At 41.8% G+C, this 26,717-nt stretch overlaps 1 protein-coding gene across 1 annotated transcript in view; it reads right to left on the bottom strand.

Moving 5' to 3' along the window:
* The window catches only part of IQCH (IQ motif containing H), a 369,607-nt gene that overhangs the window by 98,022 nt on the left and 244,868 nt on the right, over positions 1-26,717 (bottom strand). The window contains exon 17 of the mRNA XM_053719577.1: positions 4,004-4,168. Within this exon, the coding sequence (XP_053575552.1) occupies positions 4,004-4,168 (165 nt within the window). The remainder of the gene's footprint in view (positions 1-4,003; positions 4,169-26,717) is intronic.

Consider the following 26,717-nt stretch of genomic DNA (forward strand, 5'->3'; position numbering starts at 1 on the left):
CCTGAGTGGGCAAGACTCGTGTAGACGAAGGAGGGAATGATGCAGTACCATGCTTACTCCCCTCACTTGAGGAATCATCTTGGGCATCATTGTCATTATCACATAAATCACATTTATTTAAATGAATAGGAATTCTGGCTTCCCCACATTCAGAACACAGTCTATCTGGTAGTTCAGACATGTTAAACAGGCATAAACTTGATAACAAAGTACAAAAACGTTTTAAAATAAAACCGTTACTGTCACTTTAAATTTTAAACTGAACACACTTTATTACTGCAATTGCGAAAAAACATGAAGGAATTGTTCAAAATTTATCAAATTTTCACCACAGTGTCTTAAAGCCTTAAAAGTATTGCACACCAAATTTGGAAGCTTTAACCCTTAAAATAACGGAACCGGAGCCGTTTTAAACTTTAACCCCTTTACAGTCCCTGGTATCTGCTTTGCTGAGACCCAACCAAGCCCAAAGGGGAATACGATACCAAATGACGCCTTCAGAAAGTCTTTTCTAAGTATCAGAGCTCCTCTCACATGCGACTGCATGCCATGCCTCTCAAAAACAAGTGCGCCACACCGGCGCGAAAATGAGGCTCTGCTTATGCTTTGGGAAAGCCCCTAAGGAATAAGGTGTCTAATACAGTGCCTGCCGATATTATTATATCAAAATACCCAGATAAAATGATTCCTCAAGGCTAAATATGTGTTAATAATGAATCGATTTAGCCCAGAAAAAGTCTACAGTCTTAATAAGCCCTTGTGAAGCCCTTATTTACGATCGTAATAAACATGGCTTACCGGATCCCATAGGGAAAATGACAGCTTCCAGCATTACATCGTCTTGTTAGAATGTGTCATACCTCAAGCAGCAAGAGACTGCACACTGTTCCCCCAACTGAAGTTAATTGCTCTCAACAGTCCTGTGTGGAACAGCCATGGATTTTAGTTACGGTTGCTAAAATCATTTTCCTCATACAAACAGAAATCTTCATCTCTTTTCTGTTTCTGAGTAAATAGTACATACCAGCACTATTTCAAAATAACAAACTCTTGATTGAATAATAAAAACTACAGTTAAACACTAAAAAACTCTAAGCCATCTCCGTGGAGATGTTGCCTGTACAACGGCAAAGAGAATGACTGGGGTAGGCGGAGCCTGGGAGGGATCATGTGACCAGCTTTGCTGGGCTCTTTGCCATTTCCTGTTGGGGAAGAGAATATCCCACAAGTAAGGATGACGCCGTGGACCGGACACACCTATGTTGGAGAAATGGGTCCTTCTTGGGAACCATGAATAGGTTGGAATAAAATCCTTATCCCTGTTTCGCCAGAGGAACTGGGACAATCACTCCTAGAGAAGTGAGATTCTTGACACAGTTTAAGAAAGCCTCTCTCTTTATCTGGTTTGCAGATAATCGTGACAGGAGAAATCTGCCTCTGAAGATTTGAATCCTATCCTGTATCCCTGGGAGACTACTTCCACTGCCCAAGGATCAGGAACATTGTGAATCCAAGCCTGCTGAAAAAAGGAGAGCCTGCACCTACTTGATCCGAGATTGGATCGGAGGCGGACCCTTTATGCTGATTTGTTCTCAGAGGAAGGCTTCTTGGATTGCTTACCCTTATTCCAAGGCTGGCTAGACCTCCATGAGGTCTTAGCCTGCTCAGGCTTGGAAGAAGAGGAGGATTTTTGTCCCTTGAAGTTGCGAAAGGAACGAAAATTAGAAGTTTGGCGACACTTAGGTCTACCCTTCTTGTCCTGTGGCAGAAAAGATCCCTTTCCACTAGTGACCGTGGAAATGATTTCAGCCAGACCAGGACCAAATAAAGTATTACCCTTAAAGGGAAGAAACAGAAGTTTAGACTTGGATACCAAGTCAGCAGACCAAGACTTTAGCCCCAAAGCTCTGCGAGATAGAATGGCAAAGCTAGAAATCTTTGCACCCAAACAGACTACTTGCATGCTGGCATCACAGATAAAAGTATCAGCCAGCTTTAAGGCTTTGATCCTATCTTGGATCTCTTATATTGTACCTTCCCTAGAGAGATAACAGTCTGTTTATAGAAACCATGTCTGCAGACCAAGACTTAAGCCATACGGCTCTTCTTGCTAGGACAGAAAAAGACATGTTTTTCACTTTAACAATGTCCATAACTACATCACAGATAAAGGATATAGCTGTGTGCAGCACTTTAATACGAGTCTGTAGATCTTCTACAGAGGGCTAGTCCGAAGTATGATCGGATAAAGATTCACACCACAGAAATGCGGCACCTGCTACACATGCTATGTCAACAGCTGGTTTGAAAAGATAACATGGTTGTAGGAAAAGTATCCTGAGAAAAGATTCTAATTTGCTATCCATAGGATCTGAATGAGGTATTGTCCTATAAAAGGATAGTATGCTTAGTGAGTGTAGATATTGCTCCATCCACCCTTAGAATAGACTTCCAAAGTCTGTTCTGGAAAGGGGTACATCTTTTTATACCGAGATGACAGAGCAAAGGGAACACCCGGATTCTTCCATTTCCTAGAGATTATTTCCGTGACAGGGACATGAAAAACTTCTGGCACCTTTAGAGAAGGCTTAAAAATCTATTTCAGCTGATTTACAGGTTTTTCTTCAGTAGGTTTAGTATCCGTTAGGCCCAAGGTTTTAAGAACCTCATGCAGTAAGAAACATAAATGCTCCACTTTGAATCTAAAGTTAGCTATTGCTGCACAGGGACTTACCCCCTCTGTGAGAGACTGCAGCATGGATAACAAAGCAGTAGCACTCTGCACAGTAACAATGGTGGGTCTAGTCAGAGGAGAAACCGTGCCAAAAGTGAGTCGGGAAGAAGGTATCTCAGTCTGAAGTAACTGACACTCGCCACACGTAACTGAGAGAAAGTGCACTTCCTGTAATACTGATGTGCGTTACAGACACTGTGTAGAGCTGCAGGCATAAGAGTAACAGCTTTGACCTAAGCAATATCCACATTAAAACTTCAAGCCAAAAGTAACTGCACAAGAGCTCGCCTGCCAAATAGCGCTCCTAGAGATGTTTGTCAAAGAGAAGCACTAACTCTTAAAGGGACCACAACCCCAACTGAGTAAAAAATAAAGAGCCTCTGAGGTGACCAAAGCAAAGCTGAGCGTCCACAAACCACCCATAACTGTGATAAAAAAATAGAGAGTCAAAAACTCTATAAACACTGTCATATTTAAGTAAATTGCCTCAGTACTCTGACCATGCTATACATAGGTGTATATCTACAAATAGCCTGCGGCTATGTGAGTGCAATGCACTTACTTGATAGATGGTACCAACTTCACTGATCTTACCAGCAAATGAAAAAAGCTGTATCCAGTAGAGAGCCCATCTAGTGCTGTGAAGGCAACAGCAGAGGATATAGGAGAGGAGTACACAATGATCCCAAAGGAGGAGACTAAGGTGACAGATCCCTGTGACACATGAGGGATGTTATGACTGAAATCATATAAGGAAATACTGCATCAATAACAAAGTACTCCTATACCCCAGAATCCAGGAAACAGCAAAACTAAGGGGTAACGGGTCTCACATAGGTCTGAGCACCCCTGTCAACGTAGAACTGAAACACCTTTAACCTTCAACTTCCTCCTGGGGAGGCAAAGAACAAAGCTGAGCTATACAGGGAGGTGGGAGGATTTAAAAGCTCTTGTTGTTTGGGGTTCTTTACCTTCTCCTAGTGGCAGGAAATTTAATCCCACACGTCAAAGCTTGTAGACTATCACCACCATATGAAAGAAATGTGGCTATATTCTTGCTCTATTCAAGTTCTGTGGTATTTTGTTATTGTTGTTATAAATGTCAACATATCTATAGTAAACTAGTGGGTATAACAGAAAAAAACAGGAAAGCAAGTTACAGTTATCTATTCATGTAGACGCAAGGTTATGCAGCACTTAAAATGTAGTTAGATTTGTTTAAACAACTAGTGTAGACTGAAGTTTGTGCAGAAGTTATTTGTATATTACCTGCATAGACTGAGCCCTGTGTCTGGAACATTCCATTTTGCTTGGAGCAGGGGGGACATCCAGGCGGCTGTTGGTACAGTCCAGTGTTCCATTGGTCAAATAAAGCATTAAGTTTGTCATAGCCAGCTGGTCACTATAGCACAAGTCCAGATCTGTAGCCCAAATCTAAAAATGTAAACTCAGAACAATGAGTTATCAGGAACACCGGTATCTCACCCTTGCCAATTACTTCAAACAGACGGCTAGATTACGAGTTTTTCGTTATGAGCTGTGCGGTGCTAACGAGCAGTTTTCTCTCACCGCTCACTTTCATACAGCGCTGGTATTATGGGTTTTTACAAACCCGGCGTTAAAAGACAAGAAGTGAGCGTTGAGCAAAATTGTGCTCCTTACCACACTTCAAAACCAGCGCTGCTTAAGTCAGCGGTGAGCTGATCGTACGTGCTCGTGCACGATTTCCCCATAGGTATCAACGGGGAGAGTCGGCTGGAAAAAAAGCCTAACACCTGCAAAAATGCAGCGTAAAACTCCTTAACGCAGCCCCAATGATTCCTATGGGGAAATACATTTTATGTTTACACCTAACACCCTAACATGAACCCCGAGTCTAAACACCCCTAATCTTACACTTATTAGCCCCTAATCTGCTGCCCCGACATCGCCGACACCTACATTATACTTATGAACCCCTAATCTGCTGCCCCCAACATCGCCGACACCTACATTATATTTATTAACCCCTAATCAGCCACCCCTAACATCGCCTCCACCTATCTACACTTATTAACCCCTAATCTGCCATCCCCAACGTCGCCGCCACTATAATAAACATATTAACCCCTAAACCGCCGCACTCCTGCCTCGCAAACATTAGTTAAATATTATTAACCCCTAATCTGCCAACCCTAACATCGCCTCCACCTATCTACATTTATTAACCCCTAATCTGCCGCCCCCAACGTCGCCACCACTATACTAAATGTATTAACCCCTAAACCTAAGTCTAACCCTAACCCTAACACCCCCTAACTTAAATATAATTTAAATAAATCTAAAAAAAAATTAATATTATTACCTAAATAATTCATATTTAAAACTAAATACTTACCTATAAAATAAAGCATAAGCTAGCTACAATATAACTAAGAGTTACATTGTAGCTATCTTAGGGTTTATTTTTATTTTACAGGCAAGTTTGTATTTATTTTAACTAGGTACACTAGTTATTAAATAGTTATTAACTATTTAATAACTACCTAGCTAAAATAAATACAAAAGTACCTGTAAAATAAAACCTAACCTAAGTTACAATAACACCTAACCTAACCCTAAAAATAAATAAATTAACTAAATTAAAAACAATTAAATAAATTAAATTAGCTAAAGTACAACCCCCCCCACTAAATTAAAGAAAATAATAAACAAATTACAAGATATTTAAACTAATTATACCTAATCTAATAGCCCTATCAAATAATAAAGCCCCCCCAAAATAAAATAAAAAACCCTAGCCTAAACTGAACTATCAATAGCCCTTAAAAGGGCCTTTTGCGGGGCATTGCCCAAAAGAAATCAGCTCTCTTACCTGTAAATAAAAATGCAAACAACCCCCCCAACAGTAAAACCCACCACCCACACAACCAACCCCCCAAATAAAATACTATCTAAAAAAACCTAAGCTCCCCATTGCCCTGAAAAGGGCATTTGGATGGGCATTGCCCTTAAAAGGGTAGTTAGCTCTATTGCAGGCCCAAACCCTAATAAATAAAACCCACCCAATACACCCTTAAAAAAAACTAACACTAACCCCCTGAAGATCGACTTACAGTTCTGAAGACCGGACATCCATCCTCAAGGAAGTGGCAGAAGTCTTCATCCAAGCCAGGCCGAAGTCCTCAACGAAGCCTGGAGAAGTCTTCATCCAAGCCGGGTGAAGTGGTCCTCCAGACATGCAGAAGTCTTCATCCAGACGGCATCTTCTATCTTCGTCCATCCGATGCGGAGCGGCTCCATCTTCAAGACATCCGACGCGGAGCATCCTCTTCTGCCGATGACTAACGACGAATGACGGTTCCTTTAAGTGACATGATGCCGTCTGGATGAAGACTTCTGCCCGTCTGGAGGACCACTTCGCCCGGCTTGGATGAAGACTTCTCCCGGCTTCGTTGAGGACTTCGGCCCAGCTTGGATGAAGACTTCTGCCGCTTCCTTGAGGATGGATGTCCAGTCTTCAGAACTGTAAGTCGATCTTCAGGGGGTTAGTGTTAGGTTTTTTTAAGGGTGTATTGGGTGGATTTTATTTTTAGGTTAGGGTTTCAGCCTGCAATAGAGCTAACTGCCCTTTTAAGGACAATGCCCATCCAAATGCCCTTTTCAGGGTAATGGGGAGCTTACTGTTTTTTTTAGATAGTATTTTATTTGGGGGGTTGGTTGTGTGGGTGGTGGGCTTAACTGTTGGGGGGGTTGTTTGTATTTTTTTTTTTACAGGTAAAAGAGCTGATTTCTTTGGGGCAATGCCCCACAAAAGGCCCTTTTAAGGGCTATTGATAGTTTAAGCTAGGGTTTTTTTTATTTTGGGGGGATTTTTTTTTATTTTGATAGGGCTATTAGATTAGGTGTAATTAGTTTAAATATCTTGTAATTTGTTTATTATTTTCTGTAATTAAGTGTTTTTTTTGTTTTTTTGTACTTTAGCTAATTTAATTTAATTTATTTAATTGTTTTTAATTTAGTTAATTTATTTAATTGTAGGGTTAGGTTAAGGTGTTATTGTAACTTAGGTTAGGTTTTAATTTACAGGTACTTTTTCATTTATTTTAGCTAGGTAGTTATTAAATAGTTAATAACTATTTAATAACTATTGTACCTAGTTAAAATAAATACAAACTTGCCTGTAAAATAAAAAATAAACCCTAAGATAGCTACAATGTAACTATTAGTTATATTGTAGCTAACTTAGGGTTTATTTTATAGGTAAGTATTTAGTTTTAAATAGGAATTATTTAGGTAATAATATTAATTTTTATTTAGGGGTTAATATGTTTAGTATAGATGCAGCGATGTCCGGAGCGGCAGATTAGGGGTTAATAATTTTATAATAGTGTTGGCGATGCGGGAGGGCCTCGGTTTAGGGGTTAATAGGTAGTTTATGGGTGTTAGTGTACTTTTTAGCACTTTAGTTATGAGTTTTATGTTACGGCGTTGTACCATAAAACTCATAACTCCTGACCTTTAAATGCGTTAGAACTCTTGACGGAGTAGGGTGTACCGCTCACTTTTTGGCCTCCCAGGACAGACTCATAATACCGGCGCTATGGAAATCCCATAGAAAAAACTTTACGAAGTTTACGTAAGTCATTTTGCGGTAAGGCCAAAAATGTGTGCGGTGACCCTAAACCTTCAAGCCCAGCGGGCATAAAAAAGCAGCGTTAGGACCTCTTAACGCTGCTTTTTTACGAGCTTTTTAACTGTTTTTGTTTTTTTATTGGGAGGGGGGTGACAAAATGTCAGTTTCCAGTTTTTGTTTTTAGCTATTAAACATGGACAATTTGCTGAGAAAGAGTTTGAGAAGAATAATTCTGACAGAGCAAAAGTTATAGACTGATATGGAAAGGCGATTTTTGGGAGAATATGGGTAGGTAAAACAAGGAACCCAAATCTCTAAAGCTTTCCAGTCTGGAAAAATGATCCTAGAGGTCTTGTCTTACTGCATAGTCCTTTATATAATTTTAGAAACGCAAATTCAAGCTTATAAGATGTTTATCTCTCTAAGGAGGATTCTGGAAGAATAGGGGAGGGGGAGGGAGGGTGCGTGGTTCCCTATGGTACAAAAAATGTGTAAAAAGCGGGAGTGAGGGATGAGGCCGCTACAGACTATCTGCAAATAACAAACATAGGAGGGTTAGAGAGCTGTTGGGGGGGTTCAGGGAGGTGGGACCCCATACACTACAGAAATAAAATAATACATATACAAGTAGGAGCATTGTCTATATAGTGTTAACTGGAGAATCAGAAAGCTAAAATAACTTTGCAAGGTTATGTGGAGTCACGATTTGTGCTCTGCATCAAAGGTCCATACCATAAGCGCGAGCTCTCATAGGGCTGGGATAAGGTGGTTGTGACATTCAGAGCTCAGGCAGCTGTCTTTATGATTACTCGATACAGGTCAGGTTTAGGGTCTCCCTCTCTGTGTAACCTGACGGCACAGAGCCTGCTCTCTGTATGCGGCACGGATGGGGTAAGCAGCGGATGGTAAATGGCATCATTATAACGTTATTAAAGGGTCAGCCAATCCTGGCCTCTCACTAAACTCCTGCTAATTTCTGTATGATATTCACATGGAAATGCCCTCTAAATGTATCACTGCACAGACACTCCTTAATAACCAAGTGGCAGAAATCTGCTGAGCGATTAAGGACCCAATCCGTCATCATAAGGATCTGCTACAGAGCCTATTGACAGCTCTATGACATCCACTGTGACAGGAATGTCACAGTGGACAAGATAAGCAAAGGTCTGTTGTTGTTGTTTTTTTTTTGGCTGATCCCTGTGCACAAAAGCTAACTCTGCCTTGTAATATGGTTTTCCGTGAGAGAAAAAGATGACATTCATGTATATTGTTTATCTCATTTAAATATATATTTAGACATGGGGGGGGGGGCTGTTATCAAACCTATGTTTTATTAAAGTTTAGATTTTTATTTCTCCTTCCTCACTAGGATGCATAAACAATATATGTGAAAATCATCCTTTTCTTAAAGGGACACTGAACCCAATTTTTTTCTTTTGCGATTCAGATAGTGCATGCAATTTTAAGCAACTTTCTAATGTACTCCTATTATCATTTTTTCTTTGCTCTCTTACTATATTTGAAAAAGAAGGCATCTACGCTTTTTTTTTTGGTCCAGGACTCTGGACAGCCTTTTTTATTGGTGGATGAATGTATCCACCAATCAGCAAGGACAACCCAGGTTGTTCACCAAAAATGGGCCGGCCTCTAAACTTACATTTTTGCATTTCAAATAACGATAGCAAGAGAACAAAGAAAATTTGATAATAGGAGTAAATTAGAAAGTTGCTTAAAATGTCATGCTCTATCTGAATCACAAAAGAAAAAATTTGGGTACAGTGTCCCTTTAAGCAAAAAAGTAGTTTGTACCTGTTAAAGTAACATGGAACCCCAAATGTTTCTTCCATGATTCAAATAGAGCATCCAAATGTAAAAAAAAATAATCCAATTTCCTTTTCTTATCAAATTTACTTTGTTCTCATGCTATACTTTATTGAGCAAATTAAAATTGATAATAGGAGTAAATTGGAAAGGTTTTTTTAATTGTATGTATCATTAAAAGGACAACATTAAAATGTGCAAGGATTTTTTTTAGTTTTAAATAGAATCATTTTTGCAATATATGTTCATTAGCAAAAATGCTTGTAGTAAAAGTTATTACTGAGCAGCTTACAAATATATATGCTATGTGTGACTAGAGCATCAGGAGTCAAACAACATGCCTGCTCGGAAAAATGTCATGGTGTGTATTGTATCAGTGAAGATTTAAAGGGACAGTCTAGTCAAAATTAAACTTTCATGATTCAGATAGGGCATGCAAATTTTTTTTCTTCATATAAAGACTCCTTTATTCTGTAAATGTAATTATTTCCTCCCCTATGTAAAACAAACGTACAACTCCTAACACTGACATATTAATAAACAACACTGGGGGTGCTTTGGGGTGAATGATCACGTATGTACCGGTTACTGATATTGTGTCTCATGAAATAAAATCAGTTTCCCCTCAGTAATTCCTCTGGTATATAACATGAACAATGCTAAGCATCTATTGCTATAAGAAAAGGTTTATCCACATGATGTGCACATTAAATATATCTCCCAGATGTCAATCATTGTAGTGGCTTTTGTAACTGGGAATTAGAAACTATTATTTACAATAGGATCCTTTCTTGACTCTTCTATTTAAAGAGTTTGTCCTCTTTAGGATACTTAAAAAATGTTTCTACACTGTTTATAAAGTTTCTTTTGTGTGTAAATAGTTTGTGCCTTGTGATACCTGACCTGCATAGAAACTTTTTTCCAGCTTCTAAATATGTGAAAGGTTTCTTCCTTTGTGAATCCTTTCATGAGTTTTCAGATTATCCATTCGTGAATAACTTTTTCCACACTCTTTACATGTGAACGGCTTTTCCCCTGTGTGAATAAGTTGGTGTCTTCGGAAAGTTGACTTGTCTGCAAACATTTTCCCATATTCTGCACAAATGAAAGGTTTTTCTCCTGTGTGAATCCTTTTGTGGTTAAGAGATTACACTTTTGTGAAAACTGTATGCCACACTCTGTACACGTGAACGGCTTTTCTCCTGTGTGACTCCTTTCATGAATTTTCAGATCACCTATTCGTGAATAACTTTTTCCACACTCTGTACATGTGCACGGGTTTTCCCCTGTGTGAATAAATTGGTGTCTTGGGAAAGTTGTCTTGTCTGCAAAAATTTTCCCACATTCTGCACAAATGAAAGGTTTTTCTCAGGTGTGACTTCTTTCATGAATTTTCAGACTAATTATTTGTGTAAAACATTTCCCACACTTTGTACATGTGAATGGCTTTTCTCCTGTGTGAATCCTTTCATGAGTTTTCAGACTATTTATTTGTGTAAAACATTTCCCACACTCTGTACATGTAAAAGGCTTTTCTCCTGTGTGAATCCTTTTGTGGGTTAAGAGATTACACTTTTGTGAAAACTGAACTCCACACTCTGTGCATGTGAACGGCTTTTCTCCTGTGTGAATCCTTTCATGATTTTTCAGACTACCCTTTTCTGTAAAACTTTTTCCACACTCTGTACATGTGAAAGGCTTTTCTCCTGTGTGAATCCTTTCATGCTTTTTCAGATCACTCTTATATGTAAAACTTTTTCTACACTCTGTACATGTGAACGTTTTTTCCCCTGTATGGGTTGTCTCATGACCTATACGTTTTGTCATTTGTATAAAACATTTGCCAAACTCTGCAAATGAATCATTTGGTTAGACTGTAGACTTTTCCCTTCTTTAATAGGTTTTGAAAACTCAGTAAATGTGTGTGGTTTATCCTCTGGGATAATAAATTCACTAGATAAGGCATAAATGGTGTCCTCTTGTTTGATGACTAAATAACTCTCTGTACATAATGATTGCTGCCCAGTTCCTGCCAATTCACCATCGTCTTTAACTATCTGCTGTGATATCCCCAATGTTTGTGAATAGTCATTGGTGTCTAAGACTTTAAAAGTTTGTGGTATTATTCTGATGCTTCCTGTAATGAAGGATGGATAAGAACTATTCAGGTGTTTGTCTAACACATATGAGTTCATGCTGATAACAGGCTCCAATATCTGTGGTCTGGAAGAAGGTTCCCTTATTCACTCCAGTTACAGCAATACCTGATATCTCTCAGTGCTCTGGCCGTGTCCAGCAACAGCTACACAGGACGTAGATGGGAGGGGAACAACAGAATAGAAAGGAGTCTAGCTGCAGACTGGAGCTTCACTCTCTAGGGCATGCAATTTTAAACAACTTTCTAATTTACTTTTATCATCAAATTTGCTTTGTTCTTTTGGTATTCTTAGTTGAAAGCTATACCTAGGCAGGCTCATATGTTAATTTCTAAGCCCTTGAAGGCCGCCTCTTGTCTGAATGCATTTGACAGTTTTTCACAGCTAAAGGGTGTTAGTTCATGTGTGACATAGATAACACTGTGCTTACACCCATGGCATTACCATTGATTGGCTAAAATGGAAGTCTGTCAAAATAACTAAATTAAGGGGCAGACTGCAGAGGCTTAGATACAAGGTAATCACAGAGGTAAAAAATATATTAATATAATCATGTTGGTTATGCAAAACTGGGGAATGGGTAATAAAGGAATTATCTATCTTTTTAATTCTAGAGTAGACTTTCCCTTTAATTTGTGTCAAAGAAGCCACTGCTGACTCTCTGAGAAGGTGTGGTGTTTGAATCTCGATTCACTGGGTACTCACAGCATATGTGCATATGCCACTAAAAAAAGAAGAGGATAACTAGAATCATTTTTGCTTGTGGAAGTATAGTGTAAAAAAAATATTTAAAATTTAAAGGCAGCTGTGCACCGTTTTAATTTTAAGGACTTAAAAATTGCTAGAGGATTGTCTTGTAATAAAGACCTAATTTATATGTATATATAAAAACACTGCATTCTCGCTAGTTACAGGGTCATGCAACACTAGAAAAAGACTAGAAACACTGTGCTGATTAAGGGCCAGATTACAAGTGGAGCGTTATTTAATGGCCCGTCTCAAGCTTTACACACGTAAAAAGCCAAACTTAAAATATTGCACCAAATATCGTAATCTCCCATAAAAGTCAGTGGAGCAAAAAAGCGAAAAAACTAACATCCTACTCGCACTCAATCCCTATCGCATATTCTCAAGTGCGCTAACCCGACATGAAAATATGAATATTTCACATTCCAATGTTCTTCACATAGAAGAATATGTTCTATTTATTCATAAATATACACACACACACATATATATCTATCTATCTATCTATCTATCTATCTATATATATATATATATATATATATATACAAAACACGGAAAGGGAGTGCAGTCCCCTTCCGTGTTTTGTATATGTCTAGAGTGATTACATAAGTCTGTGAACCCTTGACTTGTTCCCAGTTTGTTTGATTGAGAGCTTGCATTGTATGGCTGTATTAGGAACCCAGGTTTTGGGGGAGACCTTGACGTGGTACCTGGGCTTGTCCCATCTGGCCAGATGCAGTAACTAACTCTCCAATTTTTGCTTTTAATCTTAGCTGAGAGCTTGCAAGCGAGTGTATGTTATATATATATATATATATATATATAATCTATACTATAATCGCATTTGTAACGCGTCCGTCTCCATCGCCATTTGAGCATGCATCCTCAAAGGAATGTTGGCTGTGCGCAGCCAAAAGAATCCACCTGGATGCAGCAAAGCAGCATCCCGGTGAATTCTGAAAATAGCAGGGTGGTGAAAGAATCGGTGGATTCTTTCACCACCCTGCCATTTTCGGAATCCACCAGGATGCAGCGTAGGCAAACCAGAAGCCTTAAAGAAAAAAAACACTCAACCGCCTGCATAAAATAACTAAAAAACACGTAACCGACCGCAAGAGATAAATAAAAAACACATAACCGCCCGCACGAAGTATAACAAAAAAAACCTACCCCGCCCGCACGAGGTATAACAAAAAATACCTAACCTCCCGCACAAAGTATTAACAAACACCTAAACCGCAAGCCCCCACATCACAAAATAATAAAGTAATTAACCCCTAATCCACAAATAACAAAATTAAAATATTAACCCCTTAACCGCCAACCCCTCACATCGCAATAAACCTAATTAACCCATTAACCCCTAAACCGCCAAACCCCCACATCGTCATAAACCTAATTAACCTATTAACTCCTAAACTGCCAAACCGCCACAACGCAAATAACTAATTTAATTACTAAGCCCCCTAACTTAACACCCCCTAAATTAACCCCAATACTAAGTTATACTTAAATAAAACCTAACATTAAATTACAAAAAAGTTATCTAAAATTACAAAATATAAAAAACCCAAAAATTACAGAAAAAAATAAACAAAATTATCAAAAATACAAAAAATTAAACCTAATCTTTATGAAAATAAAAAAGCCCCCCAAAATAAAAACACCCTCTAAACTAAACTACCAATAGCCCTTAAAAGGGCCTTTTGTAGGGCATTGCCCTAAGTTAAATAGCTATTTTACATTTAAAAATTACTAAATCCCCCCTAACAGTAACAACCCCCCCACCCACCAAACCCCCCAAAATAAAAAAAACTAACACTAAAAAAACCTAAAGTACCCATTGCAAATAAAGGGGCATTTGTATGGTTATTGCCCTTAAAAGGGCATTCAGCTCTTTAACTGTCCTTAAAAGGGCAATCGGCTCTTTTCCAGCCCATTAAATCCCTAATCTTAAAAATAAAAAAAATAAAAAAAAATCCTAACATTAAGCCCCAAATAGGTACTCACCGTCCCTGAAGTCCGGAGGAGAAGGTCTTCTTCCAGGCGGCTCCATCATCTTCTATCTTCATCCAGAGCGAATGTGGCGCAGAGCTGGCTTCCCCGATGCGTGGATCCTCAGCGACGGTCCTCAACGGCGGCAGTCCTTGGCGGCACGGAGGCTCCTCTTCATGCGATCGTCCGTCGCACACTGTTGATTGAATGCAAGGTACCCCATATTTATTGGGGTACCTTGCATTCCTATTGGCTGAAATTTTGAAATCAGCCAATAGGATGAGAGCTACTGAAATATTGAAACAAAAAGAGCATGCGATCCCAATATCCATGTATAAATAAAAACAGTCTTTATTTCTTCCTTTTATGTTCCTTTTAACATGGTTCACAAGATAAGAGTATCAGGTTTTACGCGTTTCGGCTGGGTGCCGTACTCATAAACCTCACTTTTCACTGATTTGAACAGCCAATAGGATTTCGGTAGCTCTAATCCTATTGGCTGATTTCAAAATTTCAGCCAATAGGAATGCATTCAATCTTTAGTGTACGACGGACATCGGATAAAGACGAGCCTCCATGCCGCTGAGGAACCCAGGCGTTAAGGACCGCCGGTGAGGATCCACGAGTCGGGAAAGACAGCTCTGCACCTCTGCTCTGTGCCGCTGGTGAGGACCGCCACTAATGATCCACAGCTCCACACCTCCGCTCTGCGCCGCTGATCCGGATGAAGATAGAAGATGATGGAGCCGCCTGAAAGAAGACCTTCTCTGCCAGACTTCAGGGATGGTGAGTACCTAATGTATTTGGGGCATTTAAGGATTTTTTTTAATTTATTTTTTTATTTTTAAGATTAGGGATTTAATGGGCTGGAAAAGAGCTGATTGCCCTTTAAGGGCAGTAAAAGAGCTGAATGCCCTTTTAAGGGTAATGCCCATACAAATGCCCCTTTAGGGGCAATGGGTAGTTTAGGTTTTCTTAGTGTTAGGTTTTTTATTTTGGGGGGTTTGGTGGGGGGGAGGGTTTACTGTTAGGGGGTAATTGGTAATTTGGGGGTAATTGGTAATTTGTTTCGGTAAAAGAGTTGTTTAACTTAGGGCAATGCCCTTCAAAAGCCCTTTCAAGGGCTATTGGTAGTTTAGTATTAGATTAGGGGGTGTTTTTATTTTTATAGAGGTATTAGTTTAGGTTTACATTTTTTATTTTGGATAGCTTTGTTTATTTTTTTCTGTAATTTTACATTTTTCTGTTGTTGTAATTTTAGCTTTGGGGGTTGTAGTTTTTTTTTTTAAATAGACTGCCCTTTGGGCAGGCTTATCGCCTAGTACTGTATATATATAATGGTATTTTGGTAAAATATATATCTATATCTATATATAAATCCAAGTGGTGTTGTGTGTGCACTCTCACCACCAAACTCCAGCTGCCAGGGTGCTATTGCTAGTGAGGAAGGGACGTTTGTGGTCCCGAAACATCACATATTAAAGAGGATTGTCACTGATGACCAAAGTCCAGTGAGTGCTTTCTTTCCCTAACTTATATATATATATATATATATATATATATATATATATATATATATATATATATATAATAGGTAAACGGCGGCACTCACTGGTCTTTCCAAAGTGTACTTTTATTGAACAGAAGTGACATTTCGGTGGACACAATACCCGTCTGAGGAAGGGGAGTGTGTCCACCGAAAAGTCACTTCTGTTCAATTAAAGTACACTTTGGAAAGACCAGTGAGTGCCGCCTTTTACCTATTATATCTAACCGTTGGCACCCTGGCAGTTGCTATCGTGGTGAGAGTGCTCTTTTTTTGGAAATATATATATATATACAGTATAACACACACAGAAAACCTGGCACTCGCCAGCAGATACTCAGTAATGTTTAAAAGCAAAACTGAGGGAAGTCAGTTACATTTGGCGCCAAAGGATCAAGCCCAGGATCACGTCAAGGTCTCCCCCTTCCTGGGACCCTAAACCAGCACCCACAAAATGCATACTTTCAAACAAACCAACTGGGAACCTCCCAGGGTGACACAGGCTTTTATAATCTTCCCTATGTAAATACAAAACACAGGAATGGACCGCACTCACAGGCTGAACTGGGTACACATCCTAAGCCACTGTTAACTCCACAGCCCTGAACACTGACAGACAGCTGCACAGTTCCCAGCAACCCAGGCAGTTAACCCCTGAACAGCCTGGGTGACAGGCCCACAGGGAAGCATTACAAACATTATAAACACAACACACAGAAAACCTGGCACTCGCCAGCAGATACTCTGTAATGTTTAAAAGCAAAACTGGGGGAAGTCAGTTACATTTGGCGCCAAAGGATCAAGCCCACTACCACGTCAAGGTCTCCCCCTTCCTGGGACCCTAAACCAGCACCCACAAAATGCATACTTTCAAACAAACCAACTGGGAACCTCCCAGGGCTTTGTGGTCCTGGGCTTGATCCTTTGACGCCAAATGTAACAGACTTCCCCCAGTTTTGCTTTTAAACATTACTGAGTATCTGCTGCTAGTCTAGTCTGTGAGTGCGGTCCATTCCTGTGTTTTGTATTTACATAGGGAAGATTACAAAAGCCTATGTCACGCTGGGAGGTTCCCAGTTGGTTTGTTTGAAAGTATGCATTTTGTGGGTGCTGGTTCAGGGTCCCAGGAAGGGGGAGACCTTGGCGTGGTCTTGGGCTTGATCCTTTGGCGCCAAATGTAACGGACTTCTCTCAGTTTTGCTTTTAAACATTACTGAGTATCTCCTGGCGGTGCCAGGTTTTCTGTGTGTTGTGTTTATAATGCTTCCCTGCAGGCCTGTCACCCAGGCTGTTCAGGGGTTAACTGCTTGGGTTGCTGGGAACTGTGCAGCTGTCTGTCATTGTTCAGGACTGTGGAGTTAACAGTGGCTTAGGATGTGTACCCAGTCCAGTCTGTGAGTGCGGTACATTCCTGTGTTTTTATATATATATATATATATATATATATATATATACACACACAACAATAGTCCCAAATGTGTGCACTCTCACTGAATATGGGGCAAATGCCAGGCTGCTTTCAATATAGATAAACCAGAAAACATAAATTATGCTTACCTGATAATTTCCTTTTCTTCTGATGGAAAGAGTCCAAAGAAGCATTCATTACTTTTGGGAATTAAGAACCTGGCCACCAGGAGGAGGCAAAGACAACCCAGCCAAAGGCTTAAATACTCCTCTCACTCCCCTCATCCCCCAGTAATTCTGCTGAGGAACAAGGAACAGTAGTAGAAATATCAGGGTGAAAGGTGCCAGAAAAATATAAGGACGCCCCACATAAAATTACGGGTGGGGAGCTGTGGACTCTTTCCATCAGAAGAAAAGAAAAGTATCAGGTAAGCATAATTTATGTTCTTCTTCTTAAATGGAAAGAGTCCACAGCTGCATTCATTACTTTTGGGAAACCAATACCCAAGCTACAGAGGACACGGAATGCCAAGACGGGAGGGTACAATAGGCGGCCCATACTGAGGGCACCAGGCCTGAACCTCTACCCAATAAAAAAAACCCCGCTTCGTCCGAAACCGAGAAAACTTTAAGAGGAAAAGCCCCAATGACACTGACTCGCAGTTAGTCCAGAAGCCAAACTAGAGACCGCAAACATTCTCGACTGAGCCAACAGTCCTCCAGGAGACACCGTCGCCCAACAAACGGTCCCACACCACTCATCTCCACAAATGAAGGAGACACCAGCTGAAACCCCCAAGGGAACAAGGCAAATGAGAACCAAGGAAACCGAAAAGTCCCCTAATACAAAAAAGAACACCTCCAAGAGACCCAAAGGGGCCCAAACAGGGAAAGGAGGCCACGCCTATACCAAGCAAAATCCGGGATAAGACCGGGCCCAGAGACAGAACAGACATCTCTCCAACATCCTGCAAGCACAGAAGAGGCAAAGTCCTCCCAGTATCTAACCATAGAATACCAAAGCATTCGACCATGAAAAGGTGTGAAATACACCCAGGTGAAAAAAACCCAAGTTTGAGAAAACCTAAGGATCTTTCAAAATAAAGGCCCAACAAGTCTGCTTAGAGCTAGCAAGACCCCAGGGGAAAACAATCCCACCTTTCCGCCTAACATCCAGGAGAAGCCCCAAGCAAGGACTCTATCTCCATAGGGAGGAGAATATCCCCTGAAGAAAAGCGATGATGCCGGAAGGGTAACAACTGTCCTCAAGGGCCGAAGTCACCGGCTAATGGGAAAAGAAATTCCCAACACAGATGTCCTAGAAAAGGACCCCTCTACAAGTAGTTTGCCAAGCAGAGGCACAGCCAACCCAGTCGCCTGCAGAGCAGGGAATCCATGGAACACTGGCAAGCTGACCAGGGGAATGCAACCCTAAGGCGCACCAGAAATTGGACATCCAATGATAGCAGCTGGGTATGAACCAACCACCCTTGAGGCTTAAGCCACACGGCTAACCACCAGATGAAATAGGCTCCTCTGTGGCAAAGAGTAAAAAATACTCCGAAAACCTGGCCAACCATGACCAGGTTAGGTAGACATAGACCAAGTTCCAACTACCGTGGAACACCCCGACCAGTCCTGAAATCCAAGATTCCAAAACCACCCAAGACTGGGTTAGGAAAAAGGCCAAGCGAAGCTTCAGCAACCAGAAGTCTTAGGGAGAAAAACAGGTCCGGGCATGTAATAATTCAGGCAAACCTTACCCTAGAACTAAACACCCCAACTGGCCAAAAAGCCAGACACAAGGGATATGGATGCATATCCAGAGAATCCGGATAGAATCCGGATTGAGCAGAACTCAAAACCCCCGACCAAAGGAAGTAACCACCCCTAGCTAAAGTCCAACGGTCCAAGGAGCAAGGCTAGAAGTCGCATGAAGATACTTCTCAAAGCCTCAGGACAACAAGGGATACCTCAAGGTCAAAAAAATCCTACTAGCAGGACTAGTCTCCCTATCACCTCCGCACAAGCAGAGGACACAAGGAAGAGAAAGGCACTAAGCCTACCCAGCTCCAGAAAACCCTGAGCTAAACAAAGTTTCTGCAGGGAACAACCATCACCCAGAAACACAGATCCCTAAAAGGAGATCAAACTCACCCGGAGACAATGGAAGAAGACCCAAAGGTCTCTTATAACTCAGACAGACAGTACACGTCAAAGAGTTGCATCTAGATACACTATAAACAGCCTAAGCGTATACCTGCAAGGTGTCAATCTTCAAACCTTTCGCATGCTAGACAGCTATCCTGTACAAGCTGTTGGATCAAGCCCAAAAGGACAAATCCAGAAGCCTAAAAATGAAAGCCAAACCGCTCAACTGCAGTAAGGGGCGTTAAGCCTTCCAACCCTCCACCACATGGGGGAGAAAAACTCTAAGGTCTGATGAAATCAGATGTCAGATAGAGGGACGCAGCTGAAAACTCCCCTGCCCGGTCATCTATGAGTGAAGGCTATAAGGACTGAAACAGGTCCTTTCGAATGCTTAATTGAATATGAAAAACAATAATAACCTGAGCACTCTGCGGTTCTACCGAACCAGCCGAGCAGAACAGCGCCACATGTCTGAACAGCCGCAAAACCAAACGAACCCGACAGGACCAGCCTGCACCTAGGGTCCTAACCGGCAAGCTGCATAAATTCTCCCTCATAGGGGAAAAAACAGACATTTTTAACATAGGACTAACATGTCCAAAACAACTTCCGAAGAAGTAATAAAGAGTATCAATCCCAGAAGGTTCCCGAAGGAAACAAAAACAAATAAAACACATCCCATCGGATATAAATAAAATATAAGGCAACCTGGAGGTTAACGCCCAAAAAGACACAGGCCTACCTGCAGGACCAGCCAAATGGAGCCCTATCTTTCAAAAACTAGGAAAGATCTCAAACAAATGACAAACAGGAGATTACTTCATCCCCAAATGTCTAATGAGGTGCACCATGCGAATTAGCAAACTGAAAATCCCAGTATCTAGTAACGATAGGGTCATTCAATAACTGAAAAACATGCCTGAGCAATACGCGAAGGGGCGCAATCCTGTAACGAAAGGCAAAACACTCAGGGACAGTTACACCTGCGGGGAACTGTAGAGGCCCTCCCCAAGGTGGAAGGCCTGGGACAATAGGGCACAAGCACATTCTCAAAGAAACGTCTGGACTCTGCAGACAAACAATCGCCAACATTATGTGAAAGCGAAAACGTGCTGCAACCTCCGTGGGGAACACGCCACCCTGCATGGAGGAATCAGAAACTGGGTTACCCGCATGTGTAGAAGTAGGAATTGGTAGGGAACTTGCCTCTTGGAGGACAGGACCCTCAGAGGAGGATGGCTCAGCAGTCCCTTGATTCCCCGAGCCTGAGGAACCAGGCACTCTGAAATCGCATACGAAACAAAACTGGTTGACATGTGTCAACGAGGCCAATCTGGATTCGTCACCGGACACAGAATCTGAATCTGAAATAAAAATAGTCTCAGTATCAGAATCCTCCGTAACTGAATCTGAAATTAGCACAGTCTCAGCATCAGAATCCTCCATAACTGGATAATTGTGGCAAACCTAGCCACTTCTGGACTATAACGTAAGAAAGGTTGTCTATAGGCTGTATATTGTGCTATGTAGATGTGACAGACCCTTCTGTCAGCACTGAAAGAGTTAACTGTGTTCAGCTTTAGCCTCAGCTATTGTGCACTGTCATTAATGTTATTGATACACAGTCCATTGTTTAATCAACCTCAGAGAGCAGACCCTAGATGATAAGGAAAGCCAAGTGTGTGTCTGTGTTTAAATTGTTATCAGCTTGAGCAAGGTATTCTATTGTATCATGTAAAAGGGCGTGTTCCCTCCATCTAATGTACAACATTCTTTCAACCCCCCTTCTGGGGGGGGTCAGACCTGCATAAATACTGGGCATATGAGCCTTAATAAAATTCATTCTGTTTAAACCTGAAAACTGGCTGGGTTGTGAACTGCTGATTCCCTATGCAGGACATTGTTCCCTGGTGTTAACCCTTGGTATCCGGTTGGTACCGTTACAATTGGTGGCAAGCGACGGAATGAACCTTATCGCCCAGAAGAGCAACTACACAAGCCAGTAACCTCAGGAAGAGGGGGATTACTACAATACTGACTAAGATGGAAGGAGTACCAGGGACCGAAGTGAATGGAGATGGATTATTCTAAGCTAAAGAGACAAACGTAAAAAGAACTGCTAGAAGCCAGGGGAAAGATAGGCAGCAGCAAACCCAAGGCTATATTAATTGCTGAGCTGATGGAGGGAGACAGAGCTCGCAGCGCTACGCCTCCAGCAGCCATGGAGGAGACCCTATACCAGAGGGAAATGAGGACCAGGCTGGAATTTTTACCCCAACCTGTACCACGGGATATGCTATCCGTGGTAATGGCAGATGTGCAGGAGTACGTGATGGCACACAGTCCGCGGAATGCATCCTCCCGAGCAGAATCCATTTTGGACGCACTCAGCAACCCAGTAAGACCCAAAATCCCATACCATGCATTTAAAATGTTTTGTGAGGAGAAGGATGAGATTGATGGGTATTTACAGGATTTTGAGAGACTGTGCGAGTTACATGATTTGGAGCAGTCCGTATGGGTGCCGGTGCTAGCAGGCAAGCTAGCCGGTAGGGCAGCGGAAGCGTATCGCGCTGTACCCAGGGAGGACAGCAAGGATTACGCTAAAGTGAAGAGAGCGATCTTGGAAAGATATGCCATTACCTCAGAGGCATACCGGCGCAAGTTTAGAGGCCTGCGCAAGCCAGAAAGAGATTCCCATGCAGAGTGGGCCCACAAGCTGGATCAAGCATCTCAGGGGTGGATACAGGCCAGCCAAGCTACCACCATGGAAGAATTGCGACAACTGATGCTGTTGGAGCAATTCTTTAACGGCTTGTCCCCAGAAGCCCAAGAATGGGTGAGAGATCGAAAACCCCTCACCTTAACCAAAGCAGCCAGATTAGCAGACCAGCATTTTGATGCCAGGAGGCACCATGGACTACAGCCTAACAACGGACGGGCTAATATACAATGCCACACCTGCAAGCAGTGGGGACATATGGCACGTGAGTGCACCCAAAATCGGAGCAGACAAGCTTGGAACCAGGTCAGACAGAACCTGGCCCCAAGGGCGGCTGCTCACCATTACCAAACGGAGCCAGCCGCTCATGAGGTGTTGAGCACCCAAGCCGAGGAACCCCTGGGAATTCTGCATGAGGTGATGTCGGTCCAGGGACTTCGGGATTCGGGAGCTACTTTAACCCTGATAGCTCCCCATTTGGTGCCGGATACAGCACCCACTGGCGGATCCGTGGCAGTACGAGGGGCAGGGGGAGCAGTATACCGATTGCCCACTGCTAGAGTGGAGTACAGACCCCCAGTCACCCCAGCAGCTGCCAGTTACCAACCCCCGGCGCACCGCTATACCACACGGCCTCCGGCCACGAACTACCCTCAGAGAGCCCGGTTCAATTCGCGGGGCTACTCACAACCTATTCGGTGCTTTGGATGTAAGCAACTAGGGCACAAAAGACCAGAGTGTCCCCTAAACGCAGCGAATCAAGCACAGTCCTGGAGAAGACCCGCTGGCGGAATCCCACATAATCCTCAGCCTGTGGCCCGCTACGTAGAGGCGCCAGAATGCTGGGGCAGCCTACATGAAGCAGACCCCGTGCAAGCTGCCCACCGGAATAACCGGCAACGGGTTAAAGTGAATGGGAAGGAGGTCAGTTGTCTACGGGATACTGGTGCTACCATAACCTTGCTTCAAGAGAACTTGGTGCCTGAGAAACAGCACACTGGAGACACTGTGGCTGTGAGGGTAGCAGGGGGCACTGTGTTCCGCCTACCTGTTGCCAGGGTACATTTGGATTGGGGAGTGGGCGCTAGACTTGTGAATGTGGGGGTCAAGAAGGACTTACCTGCTGATGTTCTCCTTGGAAATGACTTGGCCCCCCTTGTTTCTGCCTATGCTCCCATGGATCCCGCTGATGTTAACCCTGTGACTACCCAAGCCCAGTCCCTCCGGGAAGAGACGCTTCCATGTTTGGGGTGGGGGCAGTACTGAGCCAAGTTGGAGCAGATGGCGGAGAACACCCCGTAGCTTACTTGAGCCGAAAGTTGTTGCCCCGGACATCCCCAAGCCGATCCGTTGGGATCAGACTGTGTATGCCGGCTTGGTTCTGGGGGAGCATTGTGGCAAACCTAGCCACTTCTGGACTATAACGTAAGAAAGGTTGTCTATAGGCTGTATATTGTGCTATGTAGATGTGACAGACCCTTCTGTCAGCACTGAAAGAGTTAACTGTGTTCAGCTTTAGCCTCAGCTATTGTGCACTGTCATTAATGTTATTGATACACAGTCCATTGTTTAATCAACCTCAGAGAGCAGACCCTAGATGATAAGGAAAGCCAAGTGTGTGTCTGTGTTTAAATTGTTATCAGCTTGAGCAAGGTATTCTATTGTATCATGTAAAAGGGCGTGTTCCCTCCATCTAATGTACAACATTCTTTCAACCCCCCTTCTGGGGGGGGTCAGACCTGCATAAATACTGGGCATATGAGCCTTAATAAAATTCATTCTGTTTAAACCTGAAAACTGGCTGGGTTGTGAACTGCTGATTCCCTATGCAGGACATTGTTCCCTGGTGTTAACCCTTGGTATCCGGTTGGTACCGTTACAGAGGATATATAAAATATGGACTAAAATAGTAAAAACAAAAACGGCACCTGACACCCCCAATTCCTGGGGCACTCACCACCTCCTATGACCAGATCCCTGCGGACTAGAAAATTTCGGCAATGCGGAAATGGAAAACGGAACGTAACTATGCCCGAACACGGGGTGAACCGTACAGTCTAAGAAAGCGCGCCCAACCAAAAGGCTGCGTCACTTCCAAAAGGCCTCAATGTTCCAAACCACGTGCCCATAAACATCACACATAAGCAGGTTGCATCACATAACAAACATCAAATCAGACCACACAAAAAGAAAAATTGTGTGTCTAAGGGTGAGGTGCGCCAACTACAACAACCTCTCCTGTATTAGTTATGAGGAATGAGGCAATGATGCAGATAATAAAAATAAAATATTAAATAATAAGATAATAAATAAAATATCTATACATAAAAATGAAAAATATATATTAGTGAATATACAAATATGTAGATTAATAGTCCAAGGGACATTCAACACATATGATTAATAATGCGATACAGTCCCAAAATAGTCTCTCAACAAGGAACCAGCAGGTAGGTAAGAGGGCAGCTCTCTCCACAGGATGATAGAGATATTAACCACGAGTCCTAAAAGACAAAAAATGAAAGGCGCCCTTGGTGCAGCAACTTCTTAAAAGGATAAACCAAAACAAACAGTGAAGATCCAGTACTCACAAAGATGACTGCACATCCAGTGCAATAATAAACAGGCCGAAGCTTCAGAGACGTTCGGCTGACTCCCCAGCGGCGGATCAGCTGAAAACAGGAATAGGCTTCAAATGGCAACACAGTATCCGGTACTGCTAGCCGACTCAGGACGCCGACTCTATAAGTATATATAGTATATTAAGGAGTTTTTCAACTACTTGGATGTCCTCCCCTGTTCTTATCAATAACTTTATGAACTTTGCACTGAAGAGAGAATCTGTTTAGCGTGCAGTAGTTCTCTGAGGTTTAAATCCAGGCCTTGAAAAGACACAGAAATGTTCAAGCAAACAGCTTCATGTACATTTTCACTTGTCCTTAGGGTCACGTTTTGCCATTTGAAGCCTATTCCTGTTTTCAGCTGATCCGCCGCTGGGGAGTCAGCCGAACGGCTCTGAAGCTTCGGCCTGTTTATTATTGCACTGGATGTGCAGTCATCTTTGTGAGTACTGGATCTTCACTGTTTGTTTTGGTTTATCCTTTTAAGAAGTTGCTGCAACAAGGGCGCCTTTCATTTTTTGTCTTTTAGGACTCGTGGTTAACATAACAAACATGATTATAAACCCCCCTGTTCAATAACCCCCCCCTCAGGAGATATTAACCCTTGATTCCAAGATACTACAAGAGACTCACTGAGACCCTTATGTTAAGTTAGACCCGCAAGGTGGTAGACTCTCGGGAAAACATTCACATTGCAGTACATTGGTGAATAAAATAAAATGAAACGATCTTACCGGAATCTACGCCGTGGAACAGGAACACGGCCTTTCAAGAAGCAGGCAGCGGAGCGAAGTTCGACAATGTCGATTGCTTGAGGAGCTATTAATCTGAGTCCGGATGGTTTCGCAGAAAGACTCTCCCTGCATCTCCGGACTCTAACTTTCATCCAAGCCCTCACTGAGAGACTGACAGGACTACTTAAAACTCCTGTCCCATGCCGAAGAGTACTACCCTCCATAAGAGACAAAAACAAAAATGAAAAATTCTGACACTTCTCTGCCAACCTCCTGGGACAAAAGGCAAAGAATGACTGGGGGATGAGGGGAGTGGGAGGAGTATTTAAGCCTTTGGCTGGGTTGTCTTTGCCTCCTCCTGGTGACCAGGTCCTTATTTCCTAAAAGTAATGAATGCAGCTGTGGACTCTTTCCATTTAAGAAGAAAATAAAAGAATAGCGTGTCCTTTATTCCATACGTGACGTTTTGGGACCACCTATGGAATAAAGGACACATTTTTTGCTGAAGACCAGTGAGTGCTTATTGTTTTATTTCTGGTTTATAGATATATATAGGAATATCTATTTACAAATACATAGAACATATTCTGCTATGTGAAATATTTACAGTAAATACATAGTTAAAACCATTATTAAATATGAATATTGCATAAATAGTCTACTTTACTGCAAACGGCTCCAAAGCACTAACATATATGTCTATTTATGTATACATATGTATTTATGTGTTTATATATGTCTGTAAATACATATATACACATATAAATACATAAATACATATCTACACATAAAAAGACATATATATATATATATATATACATATATATACACACACATACAAATCCATCTTTAGACATGTATATGTATGTATCTCTATGTTAAAGCAGGCCTTTTTTCCTAACAACTGAGAATATCTTTGAGCCCTTATAACTTTTTTGTGCAATATTTTTGTTTTGTGACTTTTTTGTTTTGTGAAACAGTTAACTAGAAATCTGAGGTTGTGCTAACCAGACACTTTGCATTAACTTCAATTGCACTTAAGAGATCGAGTTTACATTCAACTTGTAATACGAGCAAAAAAAACGACACGTGCAAACACCTGCGATAAACCCCTTATCGCTTGTGCGTAACTGTTACTGCTACACTGGTAATATAACCCTAAATGCTTTTAGACCAATAAAAAGATGTACGTAATATGAAGCCACTTTAGTAAAAGTCTGATATAAATAATGATTTCCACAATGGAAGGACTTATAAAAAGCTTCAGATCTAGGTGGTAGAATAGCTGCACTGCAAAACTTTTCTTTCTGGGTCTCTATAAACTGCTATGTTTCAGTTGCATTTTTATTCTCCGTGAACGGCTTACGGTGGCCCTTCTCAGAGGGCCTGTCCTCCTTTCCACCTCTATCACTGTGTCTGTCAGTCTCTTTGCCTCTCACAAGTCTCAGCGTCTGACACCTTGTGG

This window comes from Bombina bombina, chromosome 6, assembly GCF_027579735.1.
Source record: "Bombina bombina isolate aBomBom1 chromosome 6, aBomBom1.pri, whole genome shotgun sequence".
In the NCBI taxonomy this organism is placed as follows: Eukaryota; Metazoa; Chordata; class Amphibia; order Anura; family Bombinatoridae; genus Bombina; species Bombina bombina.